This window comes from Pseudorca crassidens, chromosome 14 (genome assembly GCF_039906515.1).
Source record: "Pseudorca crassidens isolate mPseCra1 chromosome 14, mPseCra1.hap1, whole genome shotgun sequence".
Classification (NCBI taxonomy): Eukaryota; Metazoa; Chordata; class Mammalia; order Artiodactyla; family Delphinidae; genus Pseudorca; species Pseudorca crassidens.
Genome location: NC_090309.1, coordinates 73,783,884 through 73,808,786, shown reverse-complemented (window position 1 = coordinate 73,808,786; position 24,903 = coordinate 73,783,884). Strand labels below are relative to the sequence as shown.

Sequence of the window (24,903 nt, the reverse complement as noted above, 5' to 3'; positions counted from 1 at the left end):
TCTTCTGACCATTTTTTGGTCTTTTTTTTTTTCTGTTTTTTTTTTAGATTCCATATATATGTGTTAGCATACGGTATTTGTTTGTCTCTTTCTGACTTACTTCACTCTGTGTGACAGACTCTGCAGACCTACTAGAGAATGGACTTGAGGATATGGGGAGGAGGAAGGGTAAGCTGGGACAAAGTGAGAGAGTGGCATGGACATATATACACTACCAAACGTAAAACAGATAGCTAGTGGGAAGCAGCTGCATAGCACAGGGAGATCAGCTCGGTGCTTTGTGACCACCTAGAGGGGTGGGATAGGGAGGGTGGGAGGGAGGGAGATGCAAGAGGGAAGAGATATGGGGACATATGTATATGTATAACTGATACTCTTAGTTATAAAGCAGAAACTAACACACCATTGTAAAGCAATTATACTCTAATAAAGATGTTTTAAAGAAATTTTGACAAAAATCATCTACATTGGAAAAAAAGAATGAGTTGATATTGATTTGATATTTTGTTACTATTGGAGATTGAGTGAAATGTTTACATTCACTTTTGTTTGTTATTAAACCAAAGCATACATTATTTTTCATCATAAATTTTTTTTGGCCGCGAGCACTTGCAGGATCTTAGTTTCCCAACCAGTGATTGAACATGGGCCCTTGGTAGTAAAAGCACAGAGTCCTAACCACTAGACCGCCCCGGAATTGCCCTCATCATAACTTTTATGAAATCTTTCTTTTGTCAGATTATCCGAACCCAAAATTTACTTTTTATTGCTTTACTTTAAGTGAAAGTGACAGCTTTGAGTTAGGTCACTTGTTCTTAAGACCCCTTTAGTGCTACTTTAGGAGTACATAATAACTTAATGGTAAAGAATCTTACTGCATACGCTGGAATGAATTTATTTAAAATACTGTATTAAGAACTTTACCTTACTTTTCTTTTTACTTTTACAGTAAGGCAAAAGAGAATGAAAGAAGTAGATAATCTTGAAAGTATAAAGGAAGAATGGTGAGTTAATTTATGCATTTTCTTTGTTATTAATGCCTTTGTTACCGTCTTTCTCTGTTTTTACATTTCACTGACTTAGTTTTCATTATGATTGTCTGTTAAATACCTAATAGTAATGTACTTTAAAGTTTTTTTTCCATAGCTGCATTAAATGGATTTTAGTCAAGTTATAAATCTTTTTGTGATTAATTTTTTTAAGTGTTAAATTTCTCTCTGCCCACATATTCTTTCTGTTATTTAAGAGGAAAATTAAAGTAACTATTTATTACTTCATTAGCCTCTTGTGTTATACTATCTTGAAGTCATAGTGGAAATATAAGGGCTTTGGAATCAGATAAACCTAGGTTTGAATCCCATCTCTGTCTTAACATTACTTCTCTGGCATTTGAGCAACTTAGGTAGATTCTTTGAGCTTCAGTATCTCATCTAAAAAGGAGGTTGGGCTTCCCTGGTGGCCCAGTGGTTGAGAGTCTGCCTGCCAATGCAGGGGACACGGGTTCGTGCCCCGGTCTGGGAAGATCCCACATGCCGTGGAGCGGCTGGGCCCGTGAGCCATGGCCGCTGAACCTGCGCATCCGGAGCCTGTGCTCCGTGGCAGGAGAGGCCACAACGGTGAGAGACTTGCGTACTGCAAAAAAAAATAAAATAAAATAAGAAATAAAAAGGAGGAGGTGTACATAGGTACCTGAAAGGTTTTTATAAGAATTAGATAGCCAATTTAAAGCACTGAGCATCGTATTAGCATATAGCAGGCACCCAATAAATGGTAGATGCAAAGTCTGTCGTTCTTATTAATACAAAATTCTTTATTCTCACTTCTCTGAAGTGGAATATTTATTTTTGTATTATGTTCTTTGTTTTAAATACTTGAAAAGGTAAATATCTTTCATTCATAGTCCATTTAAGGAGACAGGTAAGTATTTACAAATACTTTGTGAACACTTTCTATACCGAACAAATATTATTTATTATTTTTTCAGTAGAGTACTTACTGTTTTATATAAATATCTGATACTAACTATATAATTGTGAGGTTATGTTAGGAGCCCCTAAGACTGCCTCCAGATGTGATGATTTGCTTAGAGGATTCACAGGATTCAGCCAATAGTCATACTAATGACTAAGCTTTATTGCAATGAAAAGATACTTTGCAAGAGGGTGAAGTCCAGGGGAAACCAGGCATAAGCTTCTAAGAGTCCTTGCCCAGTGGAGCCACCAGGACACACACTTAATTCCTCCAGTAATAAGTTATATAGCACGTGTGAGATGTTGTCTACCAGGGAAGTTCATTGGAAATGAGCCTAGGGTTTATACTGGGGACTAGGCACATATTAAAATTCCATACTCTCATGAGAAAAGTAAAAAGGATAGCAACAGTTAGGCCTGCTATGTTAACTCTTTTCTACAGAGAAATAAGTTGAATGGCTTGCTTATTTACTTATTTATTTTTGCCGCACCTTGTGGCTTGCAGAACTTCCCCAACCAGGGATCCAACCTGTACCCCCTGCAGTGGAAGCACGGAGTTTTAACCACTGGGCCACCACAGAAGCCCCAGTTGAATGACTAATTTTTTAAAAATTTTTTGTTTATTAATTTTTGGCTGTGTTGCGTCTTCATTGCTGCGCGTGGGCTTTCTCTAGTTGCAGTGAGCGGGGGCTACTCGTTGTTGCGGTGTGCAGGCTTCTCATTGCGGTGGCTTCTCTTGTTGCAGAGCACGGGCTCTACATGTGTGGGCTTCAGTAGTCGTGGCTCACAGGCTCTAGAGCGCAGGCTCAGTAGTTGTGGCGCCCGGGCTTAGTTGCTCCACAGCATATGAGATCTTCCCAGACCAGGGCTCAAACCCGTGTCTTCTGCATTGGCAGGCAGATTCTTAACCACTGAGCCACCAGGGAAGCCTTGAATGACTGATTTTAAAGAGTAAGATTAACTTAGGACTTCTAACAGTTTTGTGGAGATGTAATTCACATACCATATAACTCATCCATTTAAAGTATACAATTCAGGGACTTCCCTGGTGGCACAGTGGTTAAGAATCCGCCTGCCAATGCAAGGGGACAGGGGTTTGATCCCTGGTCCGGGAAGATCCCACGTGCCGCAGAACACCTAAGCCCGTGTGCCACAACTACTGAGCCTGCACTCTAGTGCCCTTGAGCCACAACTACTGAGCCCACGTGCTGCAACTACTGAAGCCTGCACGCCTAGAGCCTGTGCTCTGCAACAAGAGAAGCCACCGCAAGGAGAAGCCTGCGCACTGCAACGCAGAGTAGCCCCCGCTTGCAGCAACGAAGATGCAATGCAGCCAAAAAAAAAAAAGTATACAATTAAGTGGGTTTTAGTACATTCATAGAGTTGTGAAACCATTACCACAGTCAGTTTTATAACATTTACATCACCCAAAGAGAAACCCCATACCTATTAGCAGTCATACCCCATTCTCCTGTGCCTTACGCCTGACAACCAATGATACACTCTCTGTCTCTATAGATTTGTCTCTATAGATTTGCTTATTCTGGGCATTTCATATATGTGGAATCATAGAATATGGGGTCTTTTGTGACTGGCTTCTTTCATTTAGCATAATGTTTTCAAGCTTTATAATGTTATAATATGTATCAATACTTTGAATTTAAATAATTAGTAAGGAGCTTCCCTGGTAGTGCAGGGGTTAAGAATTTGCCTGCCAGTGCAGGGGACACAGGTTCAAGCCCTGGTCGGGGAAAATCCCACATGCCACAGAGCAGCTAAGCCTGTGCACCACAACTACTGAGCCTGCGCTCTAGAGCCTGTGAGCCACAGCTACTGAGCCCAAGCGCCACAGCTACTGAAGCCCACACGCCTAGAGCTTGTGCTCCGCAACAAGAGAAGCCACCACAGTGAGAAGCCTGTGCACCGCAACAAAGAGTAGCACCCACTCGCTGCAACTAGAGAACGCCTGCATGCAACAACGAAGACCCAGTGCAGCCAAAAATAAAATAAATAAAATTTAAAAATAATAATAGGGGATTCCCTGGTGGCACAGTGGTTAAGAATCTGCCTGCCAATGCAGGGGACACGGGTTCGAGTCCTGGTCCAGGAAGATCCCACATGCCGAGGAGCAACTAAGTCCGTGCACCACAACTACTGAGTCTGTGCTCTACAGCCCGCGAGCCACAGCCACTGAAGCCCACGCACCTAGAGCCCATGCTCTGCAGCAAGAGAAGCCACTGCAATGAGAAGCCTGTGCACCACAACGGAGAGTAGCCCCCACTCACCACAACTAGAGAAAGCCCGTGCTCAGCAACGAAGACCCAACGCAGCCAAAAATAAATAATAAATAAATAAATAAATTGAAAAAGAGTAGGGGCATTAGAAGCCTGAGTTCAGTTTCCAGCTCTGCCTACCAATAGCTTTGTCATCTTTGGCAAATTGCTTAAGCTTTTTCTTTACCTAGTAAATGAGGATAAAAACCATATGTGCTAGGGAGGGTGGGAGGGAGGGAGACGCAAGAGGGAAGAGATATGGGAACATATGTATATGTATAACTGATTCACTTTGTTATAAAGCAGAAACTAACACACCATTGTAAAGCAATTATACTCCAATAAAGATGTTAAAAAAACACAAACAAACCAATACGTGCCTTTTAGGTCACTGTGAAGATTGAAAGAGTAAACACATTGAAAGCGCTTAGAAAAGTTCCTAACATGTATTAATAAATGCTTAATAAATATTAGCTATTAAGAGAGGCTTTATAATGTATCATGGCTAGGAGCATAGACTTGGAAGACAGATTAACAGGGTTTGAATTCTGTTTCTGCCACTTACTAGCTGTGTAATCTCTAACATGTAACTTAACCTCTTTGTGACTCATTTTCCTTATCTATAAAATGTGGATAAAAATATCTGCCTTGCAGATCCTGGCACAGTGTAAGCACTATAAAAGTGTTGATTCTTATCTGAGAAATCTGAGAAATTATCTCTCAGTACATTTATGAATTTTCTATGTGACTTTAGAAAAGATCAACCAGAAACCATCCTTTTATCAAACAAACTCTTAGGTAATATTTCTTATATGACAAAATATAAGCACACATACACATACAAAAACAGTAGATGGGGTGGGCAAAATGGAGGAAGGTGGTCAAAAGGTACAAACTTCCAGTTATAAAATAAATAAGTCATGGGATATAATGTACATCATGGAGACTTTAGTTAATAACACTGTACTGCACATCTGAAAGTTGCCAAGAGAGTAAATCTTGAAAGTTCTTATCACAAGGAAAAAATTCTGTAACTATGCATGGTGATGGATGTTAACAATTAACTAGACATTGTGATTATTTTTCAGTACATACAAGCATTGAATTATTATATTGTATATCTGAAACTAAAATAATGTTGTATGTCAGTTGTACCTCAATTTAAAAAGAAAGAAAGGAAAAAAAAAACCCAGTAGAGTATTAAACCACTACAGATGAAAGTCTTGAGTGGGAAATTTCATTCTGAAGTGTGCAAAGGAGCAAAACTATGATTATGACTGTTCCTCACACCTTACTACCTTTAGTTTCAAGAGTGCTTTGTGTTACCAAAAAGTACATAGTAACCCCCTTTAAAGCCATTTTGAGAGCTTTACAAAGAACACGTTGTTTTTTTACTCTGGACCAGTGGTTTTCAACCTGGTGCAGTTTTGCCCATCCCACCCCCAGAGGCCATCTGGCGTTGTCTAAAGATGTTTTTTATTATTATAACACTGGGGGGTTGGGGGATGTCCATGCTACTGGCGTCTAGTGGTTAACGGCCACAGGTGCTGCTAAACTTCCTACAGTGTACAGGACAGCCTGCCCAACAAAGAATTAACCCTCCCCAAATATCAATGGACTGAAGTTGAGAAAACCCTGCTCTGGACCGCAAGTGTTAATGACTTGCCGAGGCCACTTATCTACTATGTTAATTCAGAAGAGAGTCTCAACTGCAGGCGTGGAGGTAGCGTGTCAGCTCTAGATCCTTTAACTAGAACAATTTGTGTAAATTTTTAGAGAATTAGTGGTTAATAGTGCTTATTTTTCTTTTTTGTGTGTGTGTATAGGGTTTGTGAGACAGGATCTGACCACCAACCTCTTAGTGATAATCAACAAACAAATTGTGAATATTTTGTTGACAGCCTTTTTGAGGAAGCTCAGAAGGGTGGTGCCAAATGTTTGTCTCCCATTGAACAAAAGAAACAGGTAAGTGTCCATAAATTTTTTCTTTCCCAGTGCTTCTCAAAATATGGCCCTTTAGAGGTCAAAACTGTTTTCATAATAATAGTAAGATATTATTTTTTTCACTCTGTTGAGTTTGCACTGATACTGCAAAAGCGATGGTAGGCAAAACTGGCACCTTAGGAGGAATTGAGGTAGTGACACTACTCTGTACACTGTATTCTTTCCTTGAACTTGCAGGGGGAAAAAACACTCGTTTCAATTAAAGATTTCCTTGATGAAGCAGTAAAATTTACACATTTCATTAAATCCCACCTCTTTAATACACATCTTACAAATATTCTATGTGATAAAATATGAAGTGTATGTAAAACATTTCTACAGTATATACAGAAGTATCTTAAGGAAAAGTACCATTGCTTGAGATACAAGCTGAACAGTCTGCTTTTTCATGGTGTACTGTTTTTACATGAAAGTGATTTACAGACAACTAGTGATTCAGTCTTGGATATTCTGCAGACATTTTCTCAAAATGTATGAAGTAAGTCTGACACTTCAAGGGAAACAACTTACAGTATTTGTTGCAAATGATAAGATATGATTTTATCAACTTTTTTACATGAAAGTAAGAATTTTGATAATCTGCCATCATGCACTTGACAGCTTCCCAAAACTTAAAAGATATTTCTGATAGGATTATTGTCATATTAATAAATGTACCTTTAAGTTTCAGATTCCATGTTCAGATTCTCAACTAAATTTTTTTTTTGAATAAATTTATTTATTTTTTATTTATTTATTTTTGGTTGCGTTGGGTCTTTGTTGTTGCACGTGGGCTTTCTCTAGTTGCGGCGAGCGAGGGCTACTCTTCGTTGCAGTGTGCATACTTCTCATTGCGATGGCTTCTCTTGTTGCGGAGCACAGGCTCTAGGCGCGCAGTCTTCAGTAGTTGTGGCACATGGGCTCAGTAGCTGTGGCTTGCAGGCTCTAGAGTGCAGGCTCTGTAGTTGTGGCACACGGGCTTAGTTTCTCCGCGGCATGTGGGATCTTCCCAGACCAGGGATCGAACCTGTGTCCCCTGCATTGGCAGGCGAATTCTTAACCACTGTGCTACCAGGGAAGTCCCTCAACTTTTTTTTTTTTAAATTGAAGTACAGTTGATTTAAAATGTTGTGTTAGGAAATTCCCTGGCTGTCCAGTAGTTAGGACTCTGAACTTTCCCTGCTGAGGGCACAGGTTCAGTCCCTCACTGGGGAGCTAAGATCCCACAAGCCACGCAGCGTGGCCAAAAAAAGAAAAAAGTTGTGTTAGTTTCAGATGTACAGTAAAGTGATTCAGTTTTTTTTATATATATATAATGTACATAAAATATATATATGATATATATAATATAAAATATGTGTAATATATATTCTTTTTCATTATAGGTTATTACGAGTTAGTGAATATAAGTTCCCTGTGCTATGCAGGAGGCCCTTGTTGTTTATCTGTTTTATATGTAGTAGTGTTTATCTGTTAATCCCAAACTCCTAATTTATCCCTCACCCCACCTTTCCCCTTCAGTAGCCATAAGTTTGTTTTCTATATCTATGAGTCTGTTTCTGTTTTGTAAATATATTCACTTGTATCAGTTTTTTAGATTCTACATATGTGTTACCGTGTGATGTTTTCAACTAACTTTTTTTTTTTTTTTTTTTTTTTGCAATACGCGGGCCTCTCACTGTTGTGGCCTCTCCCGTTGCGGAGCACAGGCTCCAGACGCGCAGGCGCAGTGGCCATGGCTCACGGGCCTAGCCGCTCCGCGGCATGTGGGATCTTCCCAGACCGGGGCACGAACCTGTGTCCCCTGCATCAGCAGGCGGACTCTCAACCACTGCGCCACCAGGGAAGCCCTCAACTAACTTTTGAGATACTACTACTTACTACATTTTGATGTAGTATCTTGGAAAAGCTATTAAAATGCTTTTTGCAACTATGTATCTGTTTGAGGCTTGATTTTTTTTTTTAATGTACTTCAATCAAAATGCCATATCACAGCAGACTGAAGGCAGCAGCAATTATGAGAATCTAGCTGGCTTTTCGAAGTCAGACATTAAAGAGATCCCTTTACTCTAATTTGCCTTTTATTTATTTATTTATTTTATTATTTTTTTTTTTTGCGATATGCGGGCCTCTCACTGTTGTGGCCTCTCCCGTTGCGGAGCACAGGCTCCGGACACGCAGGCCCAGCAGCCATGGCTCACGGGCCCAGCCGCTCCGCGGCATGTGGGATCTTCCCGGACCCGGGCACCAATAATGGATCTCTTGGACTGAGTCTCTTATTATTTCTCCTGTTTTCCACCTCTTCGTTGTTTTGTTCTATTTTAATTGTAATATTTCTTCAACCTTATATTCAATCCTTTTATTTAATTTCCATTTTAAGTTTCTAAGAGCTCTTTTGCTCACTGAATATTCCCTCCTACTCCCTTTCAAACATCCTCTCTTATATAAGTGTATTAATTATCATTTTTGGATTTTTGTGTTTAAGTTTCTTCTGTTTTCCTCAGTGTCTTCTTTTTTTTTTTTTTTTGGCGCATGCAGCTTGTGGGATAGTTCCCTGACCAGGGATTGAACCCTGGGCCCTCAGCAGTGAAAGTACCGGTCCTAACCACTGGACTGCTAGGGAATTCCCCTCCTCAGTATCTTTATGTGCTCTTTTCCTATTTGTTCTGTTCTCATTCTTTTCTTTTCTTTTTTTTTAAATTAATTTTTATTGGATTATAGTTGATTTACAATGTTGTATTAGTTTCTGCTGTACAGCGAAGTGAATCAGTTACACATATACATATATCCACTCTTTTTTAGATTCTTTTCCTGTATAGGTTATTACAGAGTATTGAGTAGAATTCCCTGTGCTATACTGTAGGTCCTTATTAGTTGTCTGTTTTATATATGTGTTACTCCCAATCTCCCAATTTATCCCTCCCTGCCACTTTCCCCCTTGGTAACCATAAGTTTGTTTCCTACATCTGTGACTCTATTTCTGTTTTGTAAGTAAGTTCATTTGTACAATTTTTTTAGTTCTCATTCTTTTCTGTGAGTACCATGAGAGCAGAGTCTTGGCAGTTTGGTTATAGGTAAAAAAAAAGAGGTAATATAGTATAGTGGTTAAGAGTATGGATTCCAACCCCAGCTCCACCCTTACTGACTGTGTAATATTGGGCAATTTAATTGATCTGTGTTTCTAATTTCCCATCTATAAAAAGGATAATAATAATAATACCCATCTTCTGTAGATTTTAGGGATTAAATAAATATATGTAGGGAAAGTACTTTAAACAGTGTTTGGTACATGTAAGTGTACACACAAGTGCTCTCTCAGGTAAGTACATAGACAGACAGATAGATAGGCAGGCAGGCTAATAATATATGCTATCATTATTGTGACTGTTTTCCCTAACATCTTAATGGAGTGTCTGTTACGTATTAGGCACTCAATAAACATATGCTGAATGAATAAATGCTAGAGACAAGGGAAGGCCTCTAATAGTCTGTTTTCTTAAATGGATTTTTCAGTCCTTCTGTGTTCAGCCTGAAGCATCCCTGCATTCTACTGTATTTCTGAACCTTTCTATATTTCTACAGTGACTTCTTTGATTGAATGAGTGAATAAATAATGTTCTTAGGAGATGATCAACAAGATGTTGAGAGATTAAATATTGATAACAGTAACACTGATAGTTTATATTTGAAGGAATAGCCATTAATTACTCATAGTTTTTTTTTCCCCCTTTATTATTCTTAATGTTCAAAGTCTAATGTTCAAGTCATTTCAAAGTTCTTCTCTAACTGTTGAGAAGTCTGTTCTGGCCAGAAAGCTTTAGTGTCCTCTAAGACAGGGCACAGAATATTTTTGCAAATGACCTCTCTTAAAGAAAATTATTAATGAATTATTTTAAAATATTATTCATTGTTAACCATATTTTATGTGTACATTGTAATTTTTGATATTTTACATTTGAAGCTTGCTGTTAAGAATGGTATATTTAAAAAATTTGTAGCTGTGTGTGGTGATGGATGTTTACACTTATTCTGTAATCATTTTGCAATAGATATATGTATCAAACCATTATGTTGTATACCTAAGACTAATACAATGTTATGTCAGTTATATCTCTATTTTAAAGAAAAGATTGATATATAAAATATACACTGATAGAAGAAAGTTTCAAGGGACTTTTAGTTTATTAGTACATTTCATTTATTACATGATGCATTTTGTTTCTTACTGCTTTGCAGGCAGATGTAAGTATAAAATTATGGAAAAATGGATTCACAGTCAATGATGATTTCAGAAGTTATTCTGATGGTGCAAGTCAGCAGTTTCTGAACTCCATCAAAAAAGGGTAAGCAATCTTTGTAAATAGAGGGATATTTTATTTATTTATTTATTTTAAATTTATTTATTTTTGGCTGTGTTGGGTCTTCATTGCTGCCCACGGGCTTTCTCTAGTTGTGGAGAGTGGGGGCTACTCTTTGTTGCGGTGCGTGGGCTTCTCATTGCGGTAGCTTCTCTTGTTGTGGAGCACAGGCTCTAGGCTCGTGGGCTTCGATAGTTGTGGCACGTGGGCTCAGTAGTTGTGGCTCGAGGCTAGAGCGCAGGCTGAGTAGTCGTGGCGCAAGGGCTTAGTTGCTCCACAGCATGTGGGATCTTCCCGGACCAGGGCTCGAACCTGTGTCCCCTGCATTGGCAGGCGGATTCTTAACCACTGCACCACCAGGGAAGTCCAAGGAGGATATTTTAGATATATTTCATTTAGAAGATTCCTTTTAATGTTGTTCACATGTTCCTATGCATTCAAAGACACTTTTTCTTTTATAAATTCAGATTTTTTCATAAGGTGAGTTTTCTTAAAAGAACCACAGCTGTAATTTTGAAGGGTCAGGAATTTGAATTCTGACCAACCAAAATCTGACTTAAATTAATTCACTTTTTTTTTTTTTTTTTTTTTTGCGGTATGGGGCCTCTCACTGTTGTGGCCTCTCCCGTTGTGGAGCACAGGCTCTGGACGCGCAGGCTCAGCAGCCATGGCTCACAGGCCTAGCTGCTCTGCGGCATGTGGGATATTCCCGGACCAGGACACAAACCCGTGTCCCCTGAATCGGCAGGCAGACTCTCAACCACTGCGCCACTAGGGAAGCCCTACGTGTCTTTTTTTTTTTTTTTAAACTGCATTGGGTCTTCCTTGCTGTGTGCAGCTTTCTCTAGTTGCGGTGACTGGGGGCTACTCTTTGTTGCGGTGCGTGGGCTTCTCATTGTGGTGGCTTCTCTTGTTGCGGAGCACAAGCTCTAGGCGTGCGGGCTTCAGTAGTTATGGCACGCGGGCCCAGTAGTTTTGGCTCGCAGGTTCTAGAGCTCAGGCTCAGTAGTTGTGGCACGCAGGCTCAGTAGTTGTGGCACATGGGCTCTAGAGCACAGGCTCAGTAGTTGTGGCGCACAGGCTTAGTTGCGCCGCGGCATGTGGGATCTTCCCAGACCAGTGCTTGAACCCGTGTCTTCTGCATTGGCAGGCAGATTCCTAACCACTGTGCCACCAGGGAAGTCCCAATATAATATATATATATATATATTTTTTTTTTTTTTTAAATTTTGACTATCTTGGGACTTCCCTTGTCATGCAGTGGTTAAGAATCCGCCTGCCAGGACTTCCCTGTACTTATTTTGGTCAGTTTTTATTTCAGAAGGGTTGATAGTATTCTACATCTAACCAATTTTTAATATATACATACACATATATAGGTCTCTATGTATGTATATGTACAACGTATATACAGATTTTAAATGGCTCTATATTATGTAATATAATTAATTTGGAATCTTTTTCAAACTAATACAGAAGTTGCAAGTGTGGTACAAAGAACTTTTCTAAAAGTATTTGAGAGTAAGTTGCTAAAGTAAAGTATTCAGGATGATGAGGCATCAGTTTGTATTTTTATTAAAAAGGAAATATATTTTCCTATGTAACCACAATACAACCATCTATTGATGTATAATATTATTACCAATTGTTCCTCAGAATGTATTCAAGTTTCACTTTTTATCTTAATATTATCCTTTATAGCAAAAGCATCCAATTCAGAATTACACATTGCTTGTAAATGTCATGTCTCTTTAGTCTCCTTCAGGAGGGAACAGTTTCTCAGTTTTTGTTTTTGTCTGTTTTTAATGACCTTGACACTTGAAGATTATGGGCCCAAATTATGTAGAATGTCTCTCAATTCAGATTTATCTAATTTCGTCCTCGTGATAAGATTAAATTACACATTATTTGTAGTAATATCACAGAAGTAATGCTATCCTAACTTCAGTAGTAAGTTGTTCTTTGCTTTTCTTTATGGTTTTTTGCTTTTCTTTATAATTTTTTCATTTTATCTGTTTTTTTGAACTCTGTGTAAATGCAATGTGTTTATTTTTTGTGTCTACTCAACTTATTTCTTTGGGATATTCATCCATGTTGTTGCATATAGCTATAGTTGGCATGAACCCCAGAAGCAGTATAAGAAAGATAAATTTGATTATGTAAAATCAAATGCCAAACTGGGAATATTTGTTTCTCGTATATCCTGTAAATGGAATATATACATATTTCTTACAAGTCAGTAAGAAAAAGATAAAAAGAGTATTTTATGTTTGTACCATTTGATCTACTTTATAACAGAATAACAGTGTGCATGTGGTAAAAATGAATGACATATATCCATATACTAACATGAGAAAATTTCTGTGGTATATTGCTTTTTTTTTTTTTAAGCAGTTTGCAAAATACAGAATAGTGTACATAGAATGATACCATCTTTGGAAAAAATATAATTATTATGTGGAATTTTACTATATAGAGAGAAAATTTAGGAGATACACTGCAAAGCTTTTTATTAGAGTGAGAGTGGAATTATAAGGACTGTCACTTTTGGGGGAGGGGGCTGTCATTTTCTTTCTTAAGTCTACATGTGTTTACATTTTTTTATGTCTTGTTTTTCTAGAACCAGCATGTAGCTATATTTTCATTTTAAAGAATGAAATAAGAGCTTGATTTTTCACTATTATTTTAAATACATTTAGTTTTTATTGTATAGAATATATATGCCTCTTATTTCTGTATATTTTTCTATTCTTTTTACATGCACAGTATGTTTTTCAGAGAAAGAAAAAACATATTAGGGGCTTTATCACTTTCTTTCTTTACTTTCCAAGAGAATTACCTTTAGAATTACAGGGAGTTTTTGATAAAGAGGAGGTCGATGTTAAAGTTGAAGATAAGAAAAATGAAGTATGTATGTCAACGAAACCTGTGTTCCAGCCCTTCTCAGGACAGGGTCACAGACTGGGAAGGTGAGTAGGCTCATGATCTGTAATTTCCATAAGCAGAGGTTTGACTAATATTCAGCTTGTCATTATTTTACTATGTAGACCACATATATAGAGTTATCATTTCTCCCATTGGAAATGAGATTTTTCATGTTAACTTTTATGAGAGCTTCTAAGTCATATTCACCTTAGTGTAAATTAACATATGCTGGCACTATACTAAAAAGTCATGGTGGCTGTTTTGGTTTTGTCTGATCAAAAGTGCCTGGCTTAAAAAAAAAAAAAAGTGCCTGGCTTAATGAGGACATTGGGCAAAATTGGGTGGCTAAATCATTTTTTCTCCCTTGCACCCACCACTTGAGTTTTGCCGTTAATGTCACAGAGTACATAGGCTAGCTTTTGGATACAGGGTTCTGTATTATAGTTACCAATGCCTTCAGCATTGTGTTCTCTGATCAGTATCTGAATTTTGAGGTAATAAAAGTGAAATAATGCCTGATAAAGTTAGTATCGGTATCAGAGCCTTTAATTATTGGGTTGGCCAAGAAGTTCGTTCGGGTTTTTCATAAGCTCTTCCAAAAAACCCGAACGACCTTTTTGACCAGCCCAATATTTTCAAACTTTGCAGTATTCATCTTATCTAATTATGCCTGTGGCAGAATATGCAAAGAGGTTAACTATAGGATTGCTTTCATTTTTATGAATTCTCATATATTAATTATCAAGATTGGTAAGTTATATAAATGCATATTCATCCACACATGTAAAAATATCCCAATGTGACTTTCAGAGTGATGAGGGAATACTTTGTTTCCTTTCATTTCCTTTATAACCCAAGGACTGTTCTCTACAGAGAACTTATAATTTCTTTTAGAAATTTTAACCTGGGGAGTAGGTAAAGGTAAAGTCCATAGATCTGTCAGCACTATAAAATTGTTCTGTAAGGCATGATTCAAATACATAAGTATACTCTTCAAGTATACTTACGTAACAGTCCACAAGCTTACAACTTACTTATATGTGCATAATTTTATTAGATTCCTATGATCATCATGTATAATGGATATAACTGATATTAATACCTTTATGTGTTAGGGAACAGCTGTGACTAGCTAAAATCTTCCTAAAAGCTATACTTACTGTAAAGTTTTTATAGTAATGGTTTAATGATAAAGTTCTGCTTAATGAAAAACATGCATCTGACTTGTTGTCTGGATTTTCTTAGTGCTACACCAAAAATTGTTTCTAAAGCGAAGACTATTGAAGTTGAGAATAAAAATAAGTTGTCTACTGTCCCACTAAACAGTCTGGAACCCATCACTAATATACAGATCTGGTTAGCCAATGGGGAAAGGATTGTCCAGAAATTTAACATTTCTCATAGGTGAGTCTTCCATTTCATTATTAGTCTGACTTGTTCCCTAAGTTTTAATTGTATTTCTTCTTTTCAGGTCAGTCAACAGCTATTTTTAAGAACTAAGGATCTTAATAAATAGTTCTCTAAACATAATGTTTCATGACAATGGAAATTCTTGGACATTAATATAGTATTTTCAGTCTGTTTTATGGATTATCATTTCATTAGTTTTCCTGTTTATCTAGATACATAATTTTAAAAGCATTATTTTTAATATGTTTTTAAGTTGATCGTTAGCATTATGTGTGTATTTTTCTGTTAATTGTAGAAAAGGAATGATAATGCAGGAAAGTACTGAAAGAAATTGAAATCAAGTTAAATTCCATTACCCAGAGATAATCACTACTACTAGTTTGATGGATTTTTCCAGTCTTTTATCTCGTCTTAAAATGTTTTTTCATTTTAATTAAAGTAGGAACATATTGTATATAGGTTTCCAAGTCCCTGGGACCTCCTTTAAACTTTTTACATCTTCCCATCATTCTTTGAGCATTTTCTTGTTTATTGGCACAAAATTTTTTTTCAGGTTCGTTCTGTACGTTTTCTAAGAAGCCCTGGTTCTTTTTAGTGGCCAAGGGTATTGAGGATCTGGTTACTAGGTATACTTATTGCCAGCATTCCCAGGCCCTCTGAGTGGAAAGAGCTACAGGTGTCTATACATACATACACATATGCATATATATACACACACTAACACACACATTTACAAATGTATTTCTATATCTTTGCATAGCGAAAACCATGAGTTCACATAGATAGCTCTAATTTCAATCCACCACCACAGGGTTTATTCTAGTTTTCCCCTTTCCATATTTGTAATTAACTTCTTCACTTTCTTCAGTTTAACTTTCTTCAGTGAGAAACCTGGCTCCAGTTACTCTCAATATATTTATTTATTTTTTAAAAATATTTATTTATTTATTGGTTGTGCTGGATCTTAGTTGCGTCAGGCGGGCTCTTTAGTTGCGGCTTGAGGGCTCCTTAGTTGTGGCATGTGAACTCTTAGTTGTGGTATGCATGTGTGATCTAGTTCCCTGACCAGGAATTGAACCTGGGCCCCCTTCATTGGGAGCACAGAGTCTTAACCTCTGTGCCACCAGGAAAGCCCCCAATATATTTATTTACTAATCAGTTCTCCTACATGTAACCAGTCTCCTTCTTCTACTGCTGCCTCCTCCCCAGCCTGGAAACCTCCCTCTTCCTGCTGGGTCTCTTGACATATCACATCATGCCAATGACCTGTTTGCCCTCCTGGGCTCTGGCAGTCAGTGCTGCCTATCCTCCCCTATGAGTGGTCACTTGCCACCTCTTTCTGGTTCTGACACACTGCAGTTGGCCCCTCCTCTGTATGAATGCTCTTTTTATTCTGCTTGAGACAGCCTGCTGTGTACCATCTCTCCTATATTCCTAACCCAACTTGGCTTCTGACACTCTGCACTGAGCACCTCTTCTGTGTGGACACACTCCTAACCCTGCTCATACTGCAACCGTCCCCACCTGCCTCCCTCTACATGGGCGCACTCCTCGTGCTGGTCAGACTCTGACACCAGGAAGCTGGGCCGCTTTCCTGTGCAGATGCCCTCTTCACCCAACCTGGACTCGGATTCCCTGATCTGGGCCACCACAACTCCCTCTCATATCTGGCCTGTATGCCAGTAGGTTCTCATTATTATCTATTTTATACATAGTAGTGTATATATGTCAATCCCACTCTCCCAGTTCGTCTCACCCTACCCTTCCCCCCTTGGTAACCATAAGTTTGTTCTCTACAACTCAGGTTTGTTTCCTTTTAGGGAAATAAACTATTTTAATCCCAACTTCTTTGTCTAGAAAAATACTTCTGGCATATTCAATAACAAATAGTCACCTACCATTTTTTTTCCCTGAATGACTTGAAGCATTTAAAAACCTTTGACTGGCCAATGGTATTTATTAAGTGATAATTAACCAAGCTTTGTTTTTTAATTGGAATGTTTAGTCCAGTTTTTATAATGTTTTATAATATCCTGAACTAGTTAGGTTTAAGGCTACCATCTTGCTCTTTTTTTTCTCTTTACCTCATGGCTTTTTATTCTTCATTCCTCCTTTCTTGCCTCTTTTTGAGCTTAATGAGTATTATTTTTTATCCTCTCATAGCTTTTTAGATTGGCATTTCTTTATTCTTGTAGTAGTATTGCAGAGATCACAGTACACATTTTTAATTTTTACTGCACAGTTCCTTTAATCTTTATTGGGTTTTTTTGTATTTATATTCTTTGCCATAAGCTTTAGCCTTTCATTATCCAATTTTTGGTACCCAATAAATACAAGTGACCATTTTCTTGATTTTGTTGGTAACCTGCACAGATTAACAGAGTAGCAATTGGTGAATTTGATTGAATGGGAAAATTCTGTCTTTGGTGATGTCATATTTCATTAATTCTTGTTTGCACATTTTTTCACATTTTAGCATCTCTGAAATGGGGATACATCCTTATAATTTCTTGTTGGCCATATGGCAGTAATGACACAATTGTCTTTGCCTTGGCATCTGCCTCAAAGCATGCAGAACAGGTGTCAGCTCAATGAAAGATCATCCCAGAGACAGTAGTGGAGCACTTTTCAAAGTACTGCTGTATCATCAACACACACGATGATACAGAAGGGAGTATTATATGGAAAAACATGTACATCAATGAACTGAATCAGAAGTGATTTGAAGGATCTGAGTCTGAATAACGTTCAACTGTTAGGAATGACTTAACCATTTTATTCTAATCTTATTATGGAAGTAAGTGATTTGATGAATGTGTGAAAATTAGTTAAAAGTGCTCTTTCAATAAGTATAAAAATTCTAAGTGTTTAAGAAACTATTTTGTCATAATCTGGATTTTTAAAAATTTTAGTAGTATATAAAATGACAAGTCTTAGAATCAGTGGCATCTCAGGGGGGTTTTTTTGGCCGTGCCACCTGGCTTGCAGGATCTCAGTTCCCTGACCAGGGATTGAACCTAGGCCATGGCAGTGAAAGCCCAGCATCCTAACCACTAGGCCACCAGGGAACTCCCAGTGGCATCTTAATTTCGATGAACTGTATACGTACTTTCCCTTTCTAAATACACATGCATATACTTACATGAACATAACTTTGAGCTACCTTCAAGATAGCAGTGATTGGGAGGACTTCCCTGGTGGCACAGTGGTTAAGAATCCACCTGCCAATGCAGGGGACACGGGTTCGGGCTCTGGTCTGGGAAGATCCCACATACCGCGGAGCAACGAAGCCTGTGCACCACAACTACTGAGCCTGCACTCTAGAGCCTGCGAGCCACAACTACTGAGCCCATGTGCCACAACTACTGAAGCCCACACGCCTAGAGTCTGTGCTCTGTAACAAAGACAAGCCACCACAATGAGAAGCACGTGCACTGCAACGAAGAGTAGCTCCCGCTTGCCGCAACTAAAGAAAGCCCGCGTGCAGCAACGAAGATCAAATGCAGCCAAAAATAAATAAATAATTTTTTAAAAATCACTGTTATTAAAAAAAAAAGGTTGCAGTGATTATATTACATTATAGTGTTTATTATACTAACTGAAAATCTACGTGCACTGGTTTAAGAATTATCTTAACTAGATTTGAAGCACAGCCTGATGTGGTATTGAAGAGGTACAGCCTGTGTCTGTGTAGGATTACTGGTTGGACCATTTCTGATCCATTCAGAGCAAGGTATGTAGATATTTCTGTTATAGAAACTTTCAGGCATATGCAAAAGCAAAGATATGATATAATGATCCATCATCACTCAGTTCCCACTGAACTATGTTAAGCAAATCCCAGACTTCATATAGTTTCATATGTAGATATTTCAGAGTGTGTTTCTAAAAAATAGAGACTCAAAATGTAACTCTAATACCCTTGTCACATCTAAGATAAGGAATAGTAATTCCTGACTATTATCAGGAGTGAACCTTTAAAAGATAGCCCAAGTGAGTAGTTACATCAACATAATTTGATTATTCTGGATTAACATAGCCAGGTATCATCACAAGTTATTACCTTAAATTAACTAATTCAGGTTTTCATAAAATTATATTAATAGTTTGTGCTATTTTACAGGGTAAGCCACATCAAAGACTTCATCGAAAAATACCAAGGATCACAAAGAAGTCCTCCCTTTTCCCTGGCAACAGCTCTTCCTTTCCTCAAATTACTAGATGAAACACTCACACTGGAAGAAGCCAATTTACAGAATGCTGTAATCATTCAGAGACTCAAAAAAACCGCTGAACCTTTTAAAGAACTGTTATAACATTGATTTTTGATACACTAAGTGGAAGGTTTCCAGAAAAATGATGGTCATAAGTGGACATGTACACCAAAATGGGGGGGAAGTCAGATTTGCTGAGCTTTGCACTATTTAACTCCCTCCTGATGAGAAGATTTTAAAATAAGTACAAGTTAGGAAAATAAACTATGACTGGAAACTATATTCAATGAACTTTTCCCAGAAGGCTACTCAGAAAGAAAAATAGACTTATTTTCAAATACCAGTTATTTAACGTAAGATATATTAAATAACTATATCATTTAAAATCTTAATACGGTATAAATTAGCAAATATGTTCATAGCATCTTTCATTCAAACATCATTCCCAAACAGCAGTGATTTGTTTAAATGTTAGCTGTCTCAGATTTTTTTAAATAGCAATACATTAAAAAATTATACATGGCAGGTTAAAAACATCAATGCAATTTATTTATATCTGAGATACAATCAAAAGGCTGAAAGGAACTGCTTTCACCACAGCTATGCCTCACCCTCAGAAGTGTTCCCAATTTGCATTGTCTAGTGGCAAGATACACTCAAATATTAACTCGGCAACAATATCTGGAATGTATTTTCATTTAAGAATAAAATTGTGTGGCTTAGTATAATGTCAGTATCAATCTGCTGACATACATTTCAACATTTTCTAAACGTATAAATTTAAAAGAATTCTTTTTTCTCTAGGAACCGCAGTTTATCCCCTACTTTATTTTCTTTCAGAAATTAGGGGTTTGGGGGCATCCCTGGTGGCGCAGTGGTTGAGAGTCCGCCTGCAGAGGCAGGGGACACAGGTTCGTGCCCCGGTCCAGGAAGATCCCACATGCCGCGGAGCGGCTGGGCCCGTGAGCCATGGCCGCTGAGCCTGCGTGTCCGGAGCCTGTGCTCCGCAATGGGAGAGGCCACAACAGTGAGAGGCCCGCGTACCGCCAAAAAAAAAAAAAAAAAAAAAAAAAAAAAAAAATTAGGGGTTTGTTCTTAGTTAACATTTGGAGCGGGCCATTTGTTTGCCACCACTCACATAGAATCTAATGCTAGTTGTTGTCACGTTACTAATTAACATTTTTTAAATGCGTCATGTAAAGTATGGTTTTCTATTTCATACATCACACAGCCCATTTATATATTAAAGGATTTATTACATTATGATGTCAGTAAGGAAAACATGCTAGATTTTTAACTAAAACTGGTTACACTTCAGTATTTCCCTGTCAGATTAAATCCCCTTGCCTGACAATAAGTTTAAGAAGCTTTTTGCAGACGATCTATTGAATCATATTTAAAGTGAAATATACATTGAATGTGCCAAGGAACTAAGTGGCCATGCCTAACAGCAGTAATGTTCATAGGGTGCTGGATGTCTGCTGGAAAGAGCAGTTCTCAAACTTTTTGGTCTCAAGACTTTTGTTTATGTGGGTTATAAATACTAATATATTTAAAATAAAAAAGTTATAAAATATTCATTAAAAATAATAAACGTGTTAATATAAAGAACATATTTATGAAAAATGTCTATTTTCCAAAATTTAAAAAGATTTAGTGAGAAACGTGGCATTGTATTTCATTTTTTCTAAATACCTTTACTGTCTGATTTAAAGAAGACAGATGGAATCTCATCTGCTTCTGTATGTCTGTTGCAGTATCACACATCATGTAGCCTATAGTAAATGCTACTGTACATTCATGAGAAAGTGAAAAAAAGCAAATAACGTCTTAGTATAATTATGAAAATAGTTTTGACCTTGCAGAACCCTTGCAAGAGCTAGTCTTATAAAGCAGTGATTTGCAGTGATTCTCAGGCCTTAATATGTAAGAATCACTTGGGAAGCTTTTCAGAATGCCTATTACCTGCCACCTACCACACACATTTTAACAAGTCATTGTATTTGGGATGGGTTCCAGATGTCTACATTTTTAATCCCAAGTAATTCTTAGGTATGTAGTAGGAGAACCAGTCTTCAGGAAATCCTGCACTAAGCTTCCACCCTAATAAAATAAAACCTGTGTGCTGCATCATGGACAGTGCAAGACCCAACTGAAATCGGACTGTTAGACCTTTAAATTTTATTGTAGTCCACCAGTTTGTTCTTAGACTGTCCTCCCATCCTTTAATTCTGAACTAATCATGAGATAAACCTGTGCTTTATCTTCTGTAAGCACAGCTGAGACAAGGCTGCAACATTTAAATGAGGTTTTTATTAAAGGCTCAGGGATAACAAAAGGGAAATATACACATAACTAGATGACCAGATTTATAAGATATATCTTATGTTTGAAGTTCATTTTGAGAATGCTTCCTTTTCTAGCTCTCAGCCTTCTAGGTGGTAGAGGTCTTTTTATCAAGAAGAGAGGGAGAACAAAGGAGAGCCTTTTCCTTTTGTCATTTACCCTCAGAAATGAACAGATATATAATAGAAAATATTTATTGTCTGTAACATTTACGTCTGTGGTAGAGTCGTCTCTTTAGTAAAACAAAAATAATGGCATTCTTAAAAAAAATGAGGGGATGGTAAAATCAGATGTAATGTAAGTCATTGTTAATATATTTTCAAGAATCTGTAAGAAAATGTTTCATGTAGGCCTATCATGAAGCATTTTATAATTTTCATTTGCATAAATATAAGTCAATTTTTGATTCTCCATATATTTCTATAAAGGGGCTTCTTGTTGGAAATATTTTTCTTGTACATATAAAAAGCCCTCCTTTGTGGATTTTCCAGTTTATAGTAATAACCAGAAGACACATTAGAGGTTTTCTTGTGTGTACATGCAGAATACACCCCAGTGAGAAGTTCTGTAGAGAAAGACCTGTCATCAGCAAGAACCCTCATTTTTGTAACTGTGAAAACTCTAATTAATGTGGATGATATTCTTAAAGGTTTTCTAAAGTGAGGACCATCTGATAAAGCTCTTTACATTAAAGTTTAAAATTCTAAAGTTGTTAAATATGTAGAATACCCAAAACATGTTGACTTTAGAAAACAAACTGAATTTAGCAAGGGAAGGCAAACTTGAAAATAAAGCCAGCATCTTAGGTGAGGAATATAATTTGACCTAAGTAGTTGTTTCAAAAGTGGCATCAATCAGTTTAAAACCATTGTTGGGGGTGATATGCAGAAGTACATATCTAATTTTACAGATTCTAATTTATTGGTTAAATTACTATGCATTATCCAGGTTCTAAAGGTGATCTTATTTATTTTATATACTTCTGTCATTCAGAATACTTTTCATTATACTTAATTGTGTTGAAATTATGTATGTGTCTATTTCAGTGCCTTAAAGTATTTTGAAAGCAATCTTGCTAATGGTTAAAGAACTGTTGTCTTGAAGATGAAATACTTACTGTTCATTAAAAGGATCAGTGAGATAATTTACATTTGTTTGTTATGAAATAGTTACATATGGATGCATTTGTCATTTTTATTTGGCAAAGTCATTCAGTTTGAGAATCAACAAACATTTATTAGGTGCTTTCTGTTTGCCAGGTACTTTAACCAATGTTACTTTCATTTAGTACTCAGAAGTGTTAAAATGTGATATTTTTAATACTAACTCAATGGTTGTGTTTATTTCTTACACCATCCTTTGTGTCCTTAGTTGAACTAGCATGAAAACTCCTTAGTAAGATTTACCCCTTTACTCTTAGTACAAACCATTTAATTTAAACATTGCTCATCACACTGAATCTTCAAATAGAAGTGGCTTATTCAGTAGACTAATATTTGGCTCTTTGTCACTTGATTTAACTGTATGTTTTTTGCACAGATAATTCATATTCATTGGAGAAAATTATACCGTTATGCTACAGTGATCTTTAGCTCACCTGTTATTCCACCATTCAGAGATAACCACTAATAACATATTGGTGTGCATCCTTTCAGATGTTTTGAAGTGTATCAGTCTTTAGTTTTGTTTCAAAAGACAGGCTTCTTGATTATTGTCGGCGTGTTTTATTTATTGAAGTCTATTTGTCTTTAAAAATTGCATTAGGAATGTACCATCACTTTAAGCAGAATAGTAACTGTTAGGGAAAAAAATGCCTTTTAGTTACATTTCTGTGCAAAAAAGGGAGGGAGGTGTTTTTTGTTTTTATTCTGTTGCCCACTTCCCTTCAAAAGTAAAATTGTGGTAGTACATGCAACACAGTGTAAGTATTGTGAGTGAAGTGTTTCCAAACCTGCTGAAATTGCATATAAAGTGTTGTGTTCAAACGTAAATTATCCAAAGAAACTCATCTTGAGTTTGTTTAGTTTCCAAGAAATTAAATATTTAACACATGCATTATCTAGTTATCTTTGCACTGTTTGCTAGGGCTGCAATCAAGGAAACTGAAGGTACCCATTTTCTAGATTAAGGAATTGAGGCATAGAAAATGGGATGACTTGCTTTATACTGGGTAGTGTATACTTTCAGGTTAGATTTAGCTGTAATGGGAAATCCAAAATAATAATGGCTTACAGAATACATTTTATTTTATTTCCCATGCAGAAGTCCGGAGGGAAGCAGTTCAGAGCTGCTAGATCAAAAGTCATGACTCCAGTATTGTTAATCTGCGGATCTCAGCACCAGTTAACTTGAGGTCTTCAGATAACCTGTTGGCACCAGCCATCACATTTGCATTTCATCATTTCATCCAATAGAAGAAGCATACCCATTCCCTTTTTGAAAAAAGCTATTGAGATGTAATTCACATACCTTACAATTCACCCATTTAAAGTGTACAACTCAGTGTTTTTTTAGTATATTCACAGGATTGTGCAGCCATCACAATCTGATTTTAGAACATTTTTATCTCTGAAAGAAACCCCATGGGGCTTCCCCTGGTGGCACAGTGGTTGAGAGTCCGCCTGCCAATGCAGGGGACACGGGTTCGTGGCCCGGTCCGGGAAGATCCCACATGCCGCGGAGCGGCTGGGCCCGTGAGCCATGGCCGCTAAGCCTGCGCATCCGGAGGCTGTGCTCTGCAACGGGTGAGGCCACAACAGTGAGAGGCCCATGTACCGCAAAAAAATAAATATAAAAAATAAAAGAAACCCTATTAATAGTCTTTCTCCACCCTCAGTTCTAGACAGCCACAAGTCTACATTCTTTCTATAGGTTTATTTATTTGGACATTTTCATGTAAATGGAATCATACAATATGTGGTCTTTTGTGACTGGCTTTATTCACAACATGATGTTTTCAAGGTTCATCCATGTCGTTTTTATTGCTGAATAATAGTCCATTGTATGAATATTCCTAACATCCTAAATAGCCATTAGTTGATGGACATTTAGGTTGTTTCCACTTTTTAGCTATTAAAAATAGTGCTGCTATGAACATTTGTGTTCAGGTTGTTGCGTGATCATGTTTTCATCTCTGTTAACATCCTCAGGAGTGGAATAAATGCTGGGTCATATAATTTCATACTTAACTTTTGAAGAACTGCCAAACTTCTCCAAAGCACCTGCACAGTTTACATGCCCACTAGCAATGTATGATTTTCCATATTCTCCCCAACGCTTGTTACTGTCTTTTTATATAATTATAGCCCTCCTAGTGGAGTGGTATCTTGTAGTTTTGCATTTCCCTAATGACATGAGTATCTTTTCATGTGCCTTTTGTCCATTTGTCTGTCTTGGAGAAATATCTATTCAAATCCTTCACCTA

The 24,903-nt window shown here is 37.3% G+C and overlaps 1 protein-coding gene across 6 annotated transcripts in view; it reads left to right on the top strand.

Moving 5' to 3' along the window:
- UBXN2A (UBX domain protein 2A) overlaps positions 1-24,573 on the top strand; it is a 39,583-nt gene extending 15,010 nt beyond the window's left edge. For 3 of the 6 annotated variants that reach the window (XM_067703592.1, XM_067703590.1, XM_067703591.1), the window contains exons 2-7: positions 950-1,004; positions 6,070-6,208; positions 10,463-10,569; positions 13,416-13,553; positions 14,755-14,913; positions 19,043-19,927. In XM_067703592.1, the coding sequence (XP_067559693.1) occupies positions 964-1,004; positions 6,070-6,208; positions 10,463-10,569; positions 13,416-13,553; positions 14,755-14,913; positions 19,043-19,235 (777 nt within the window). In that variant the 5' untranslated portion in view covers positions 950-963 and the 3' untranslated portion in view covers positions 19,236-19,927. The other 3 variants (XM_067703595.1, XM_067703593.1, XM_067703594.1) reach the window with 3 other exon arrangements.
- Positions 24,574-24,903: the final 330 nt, after the last annotated feature.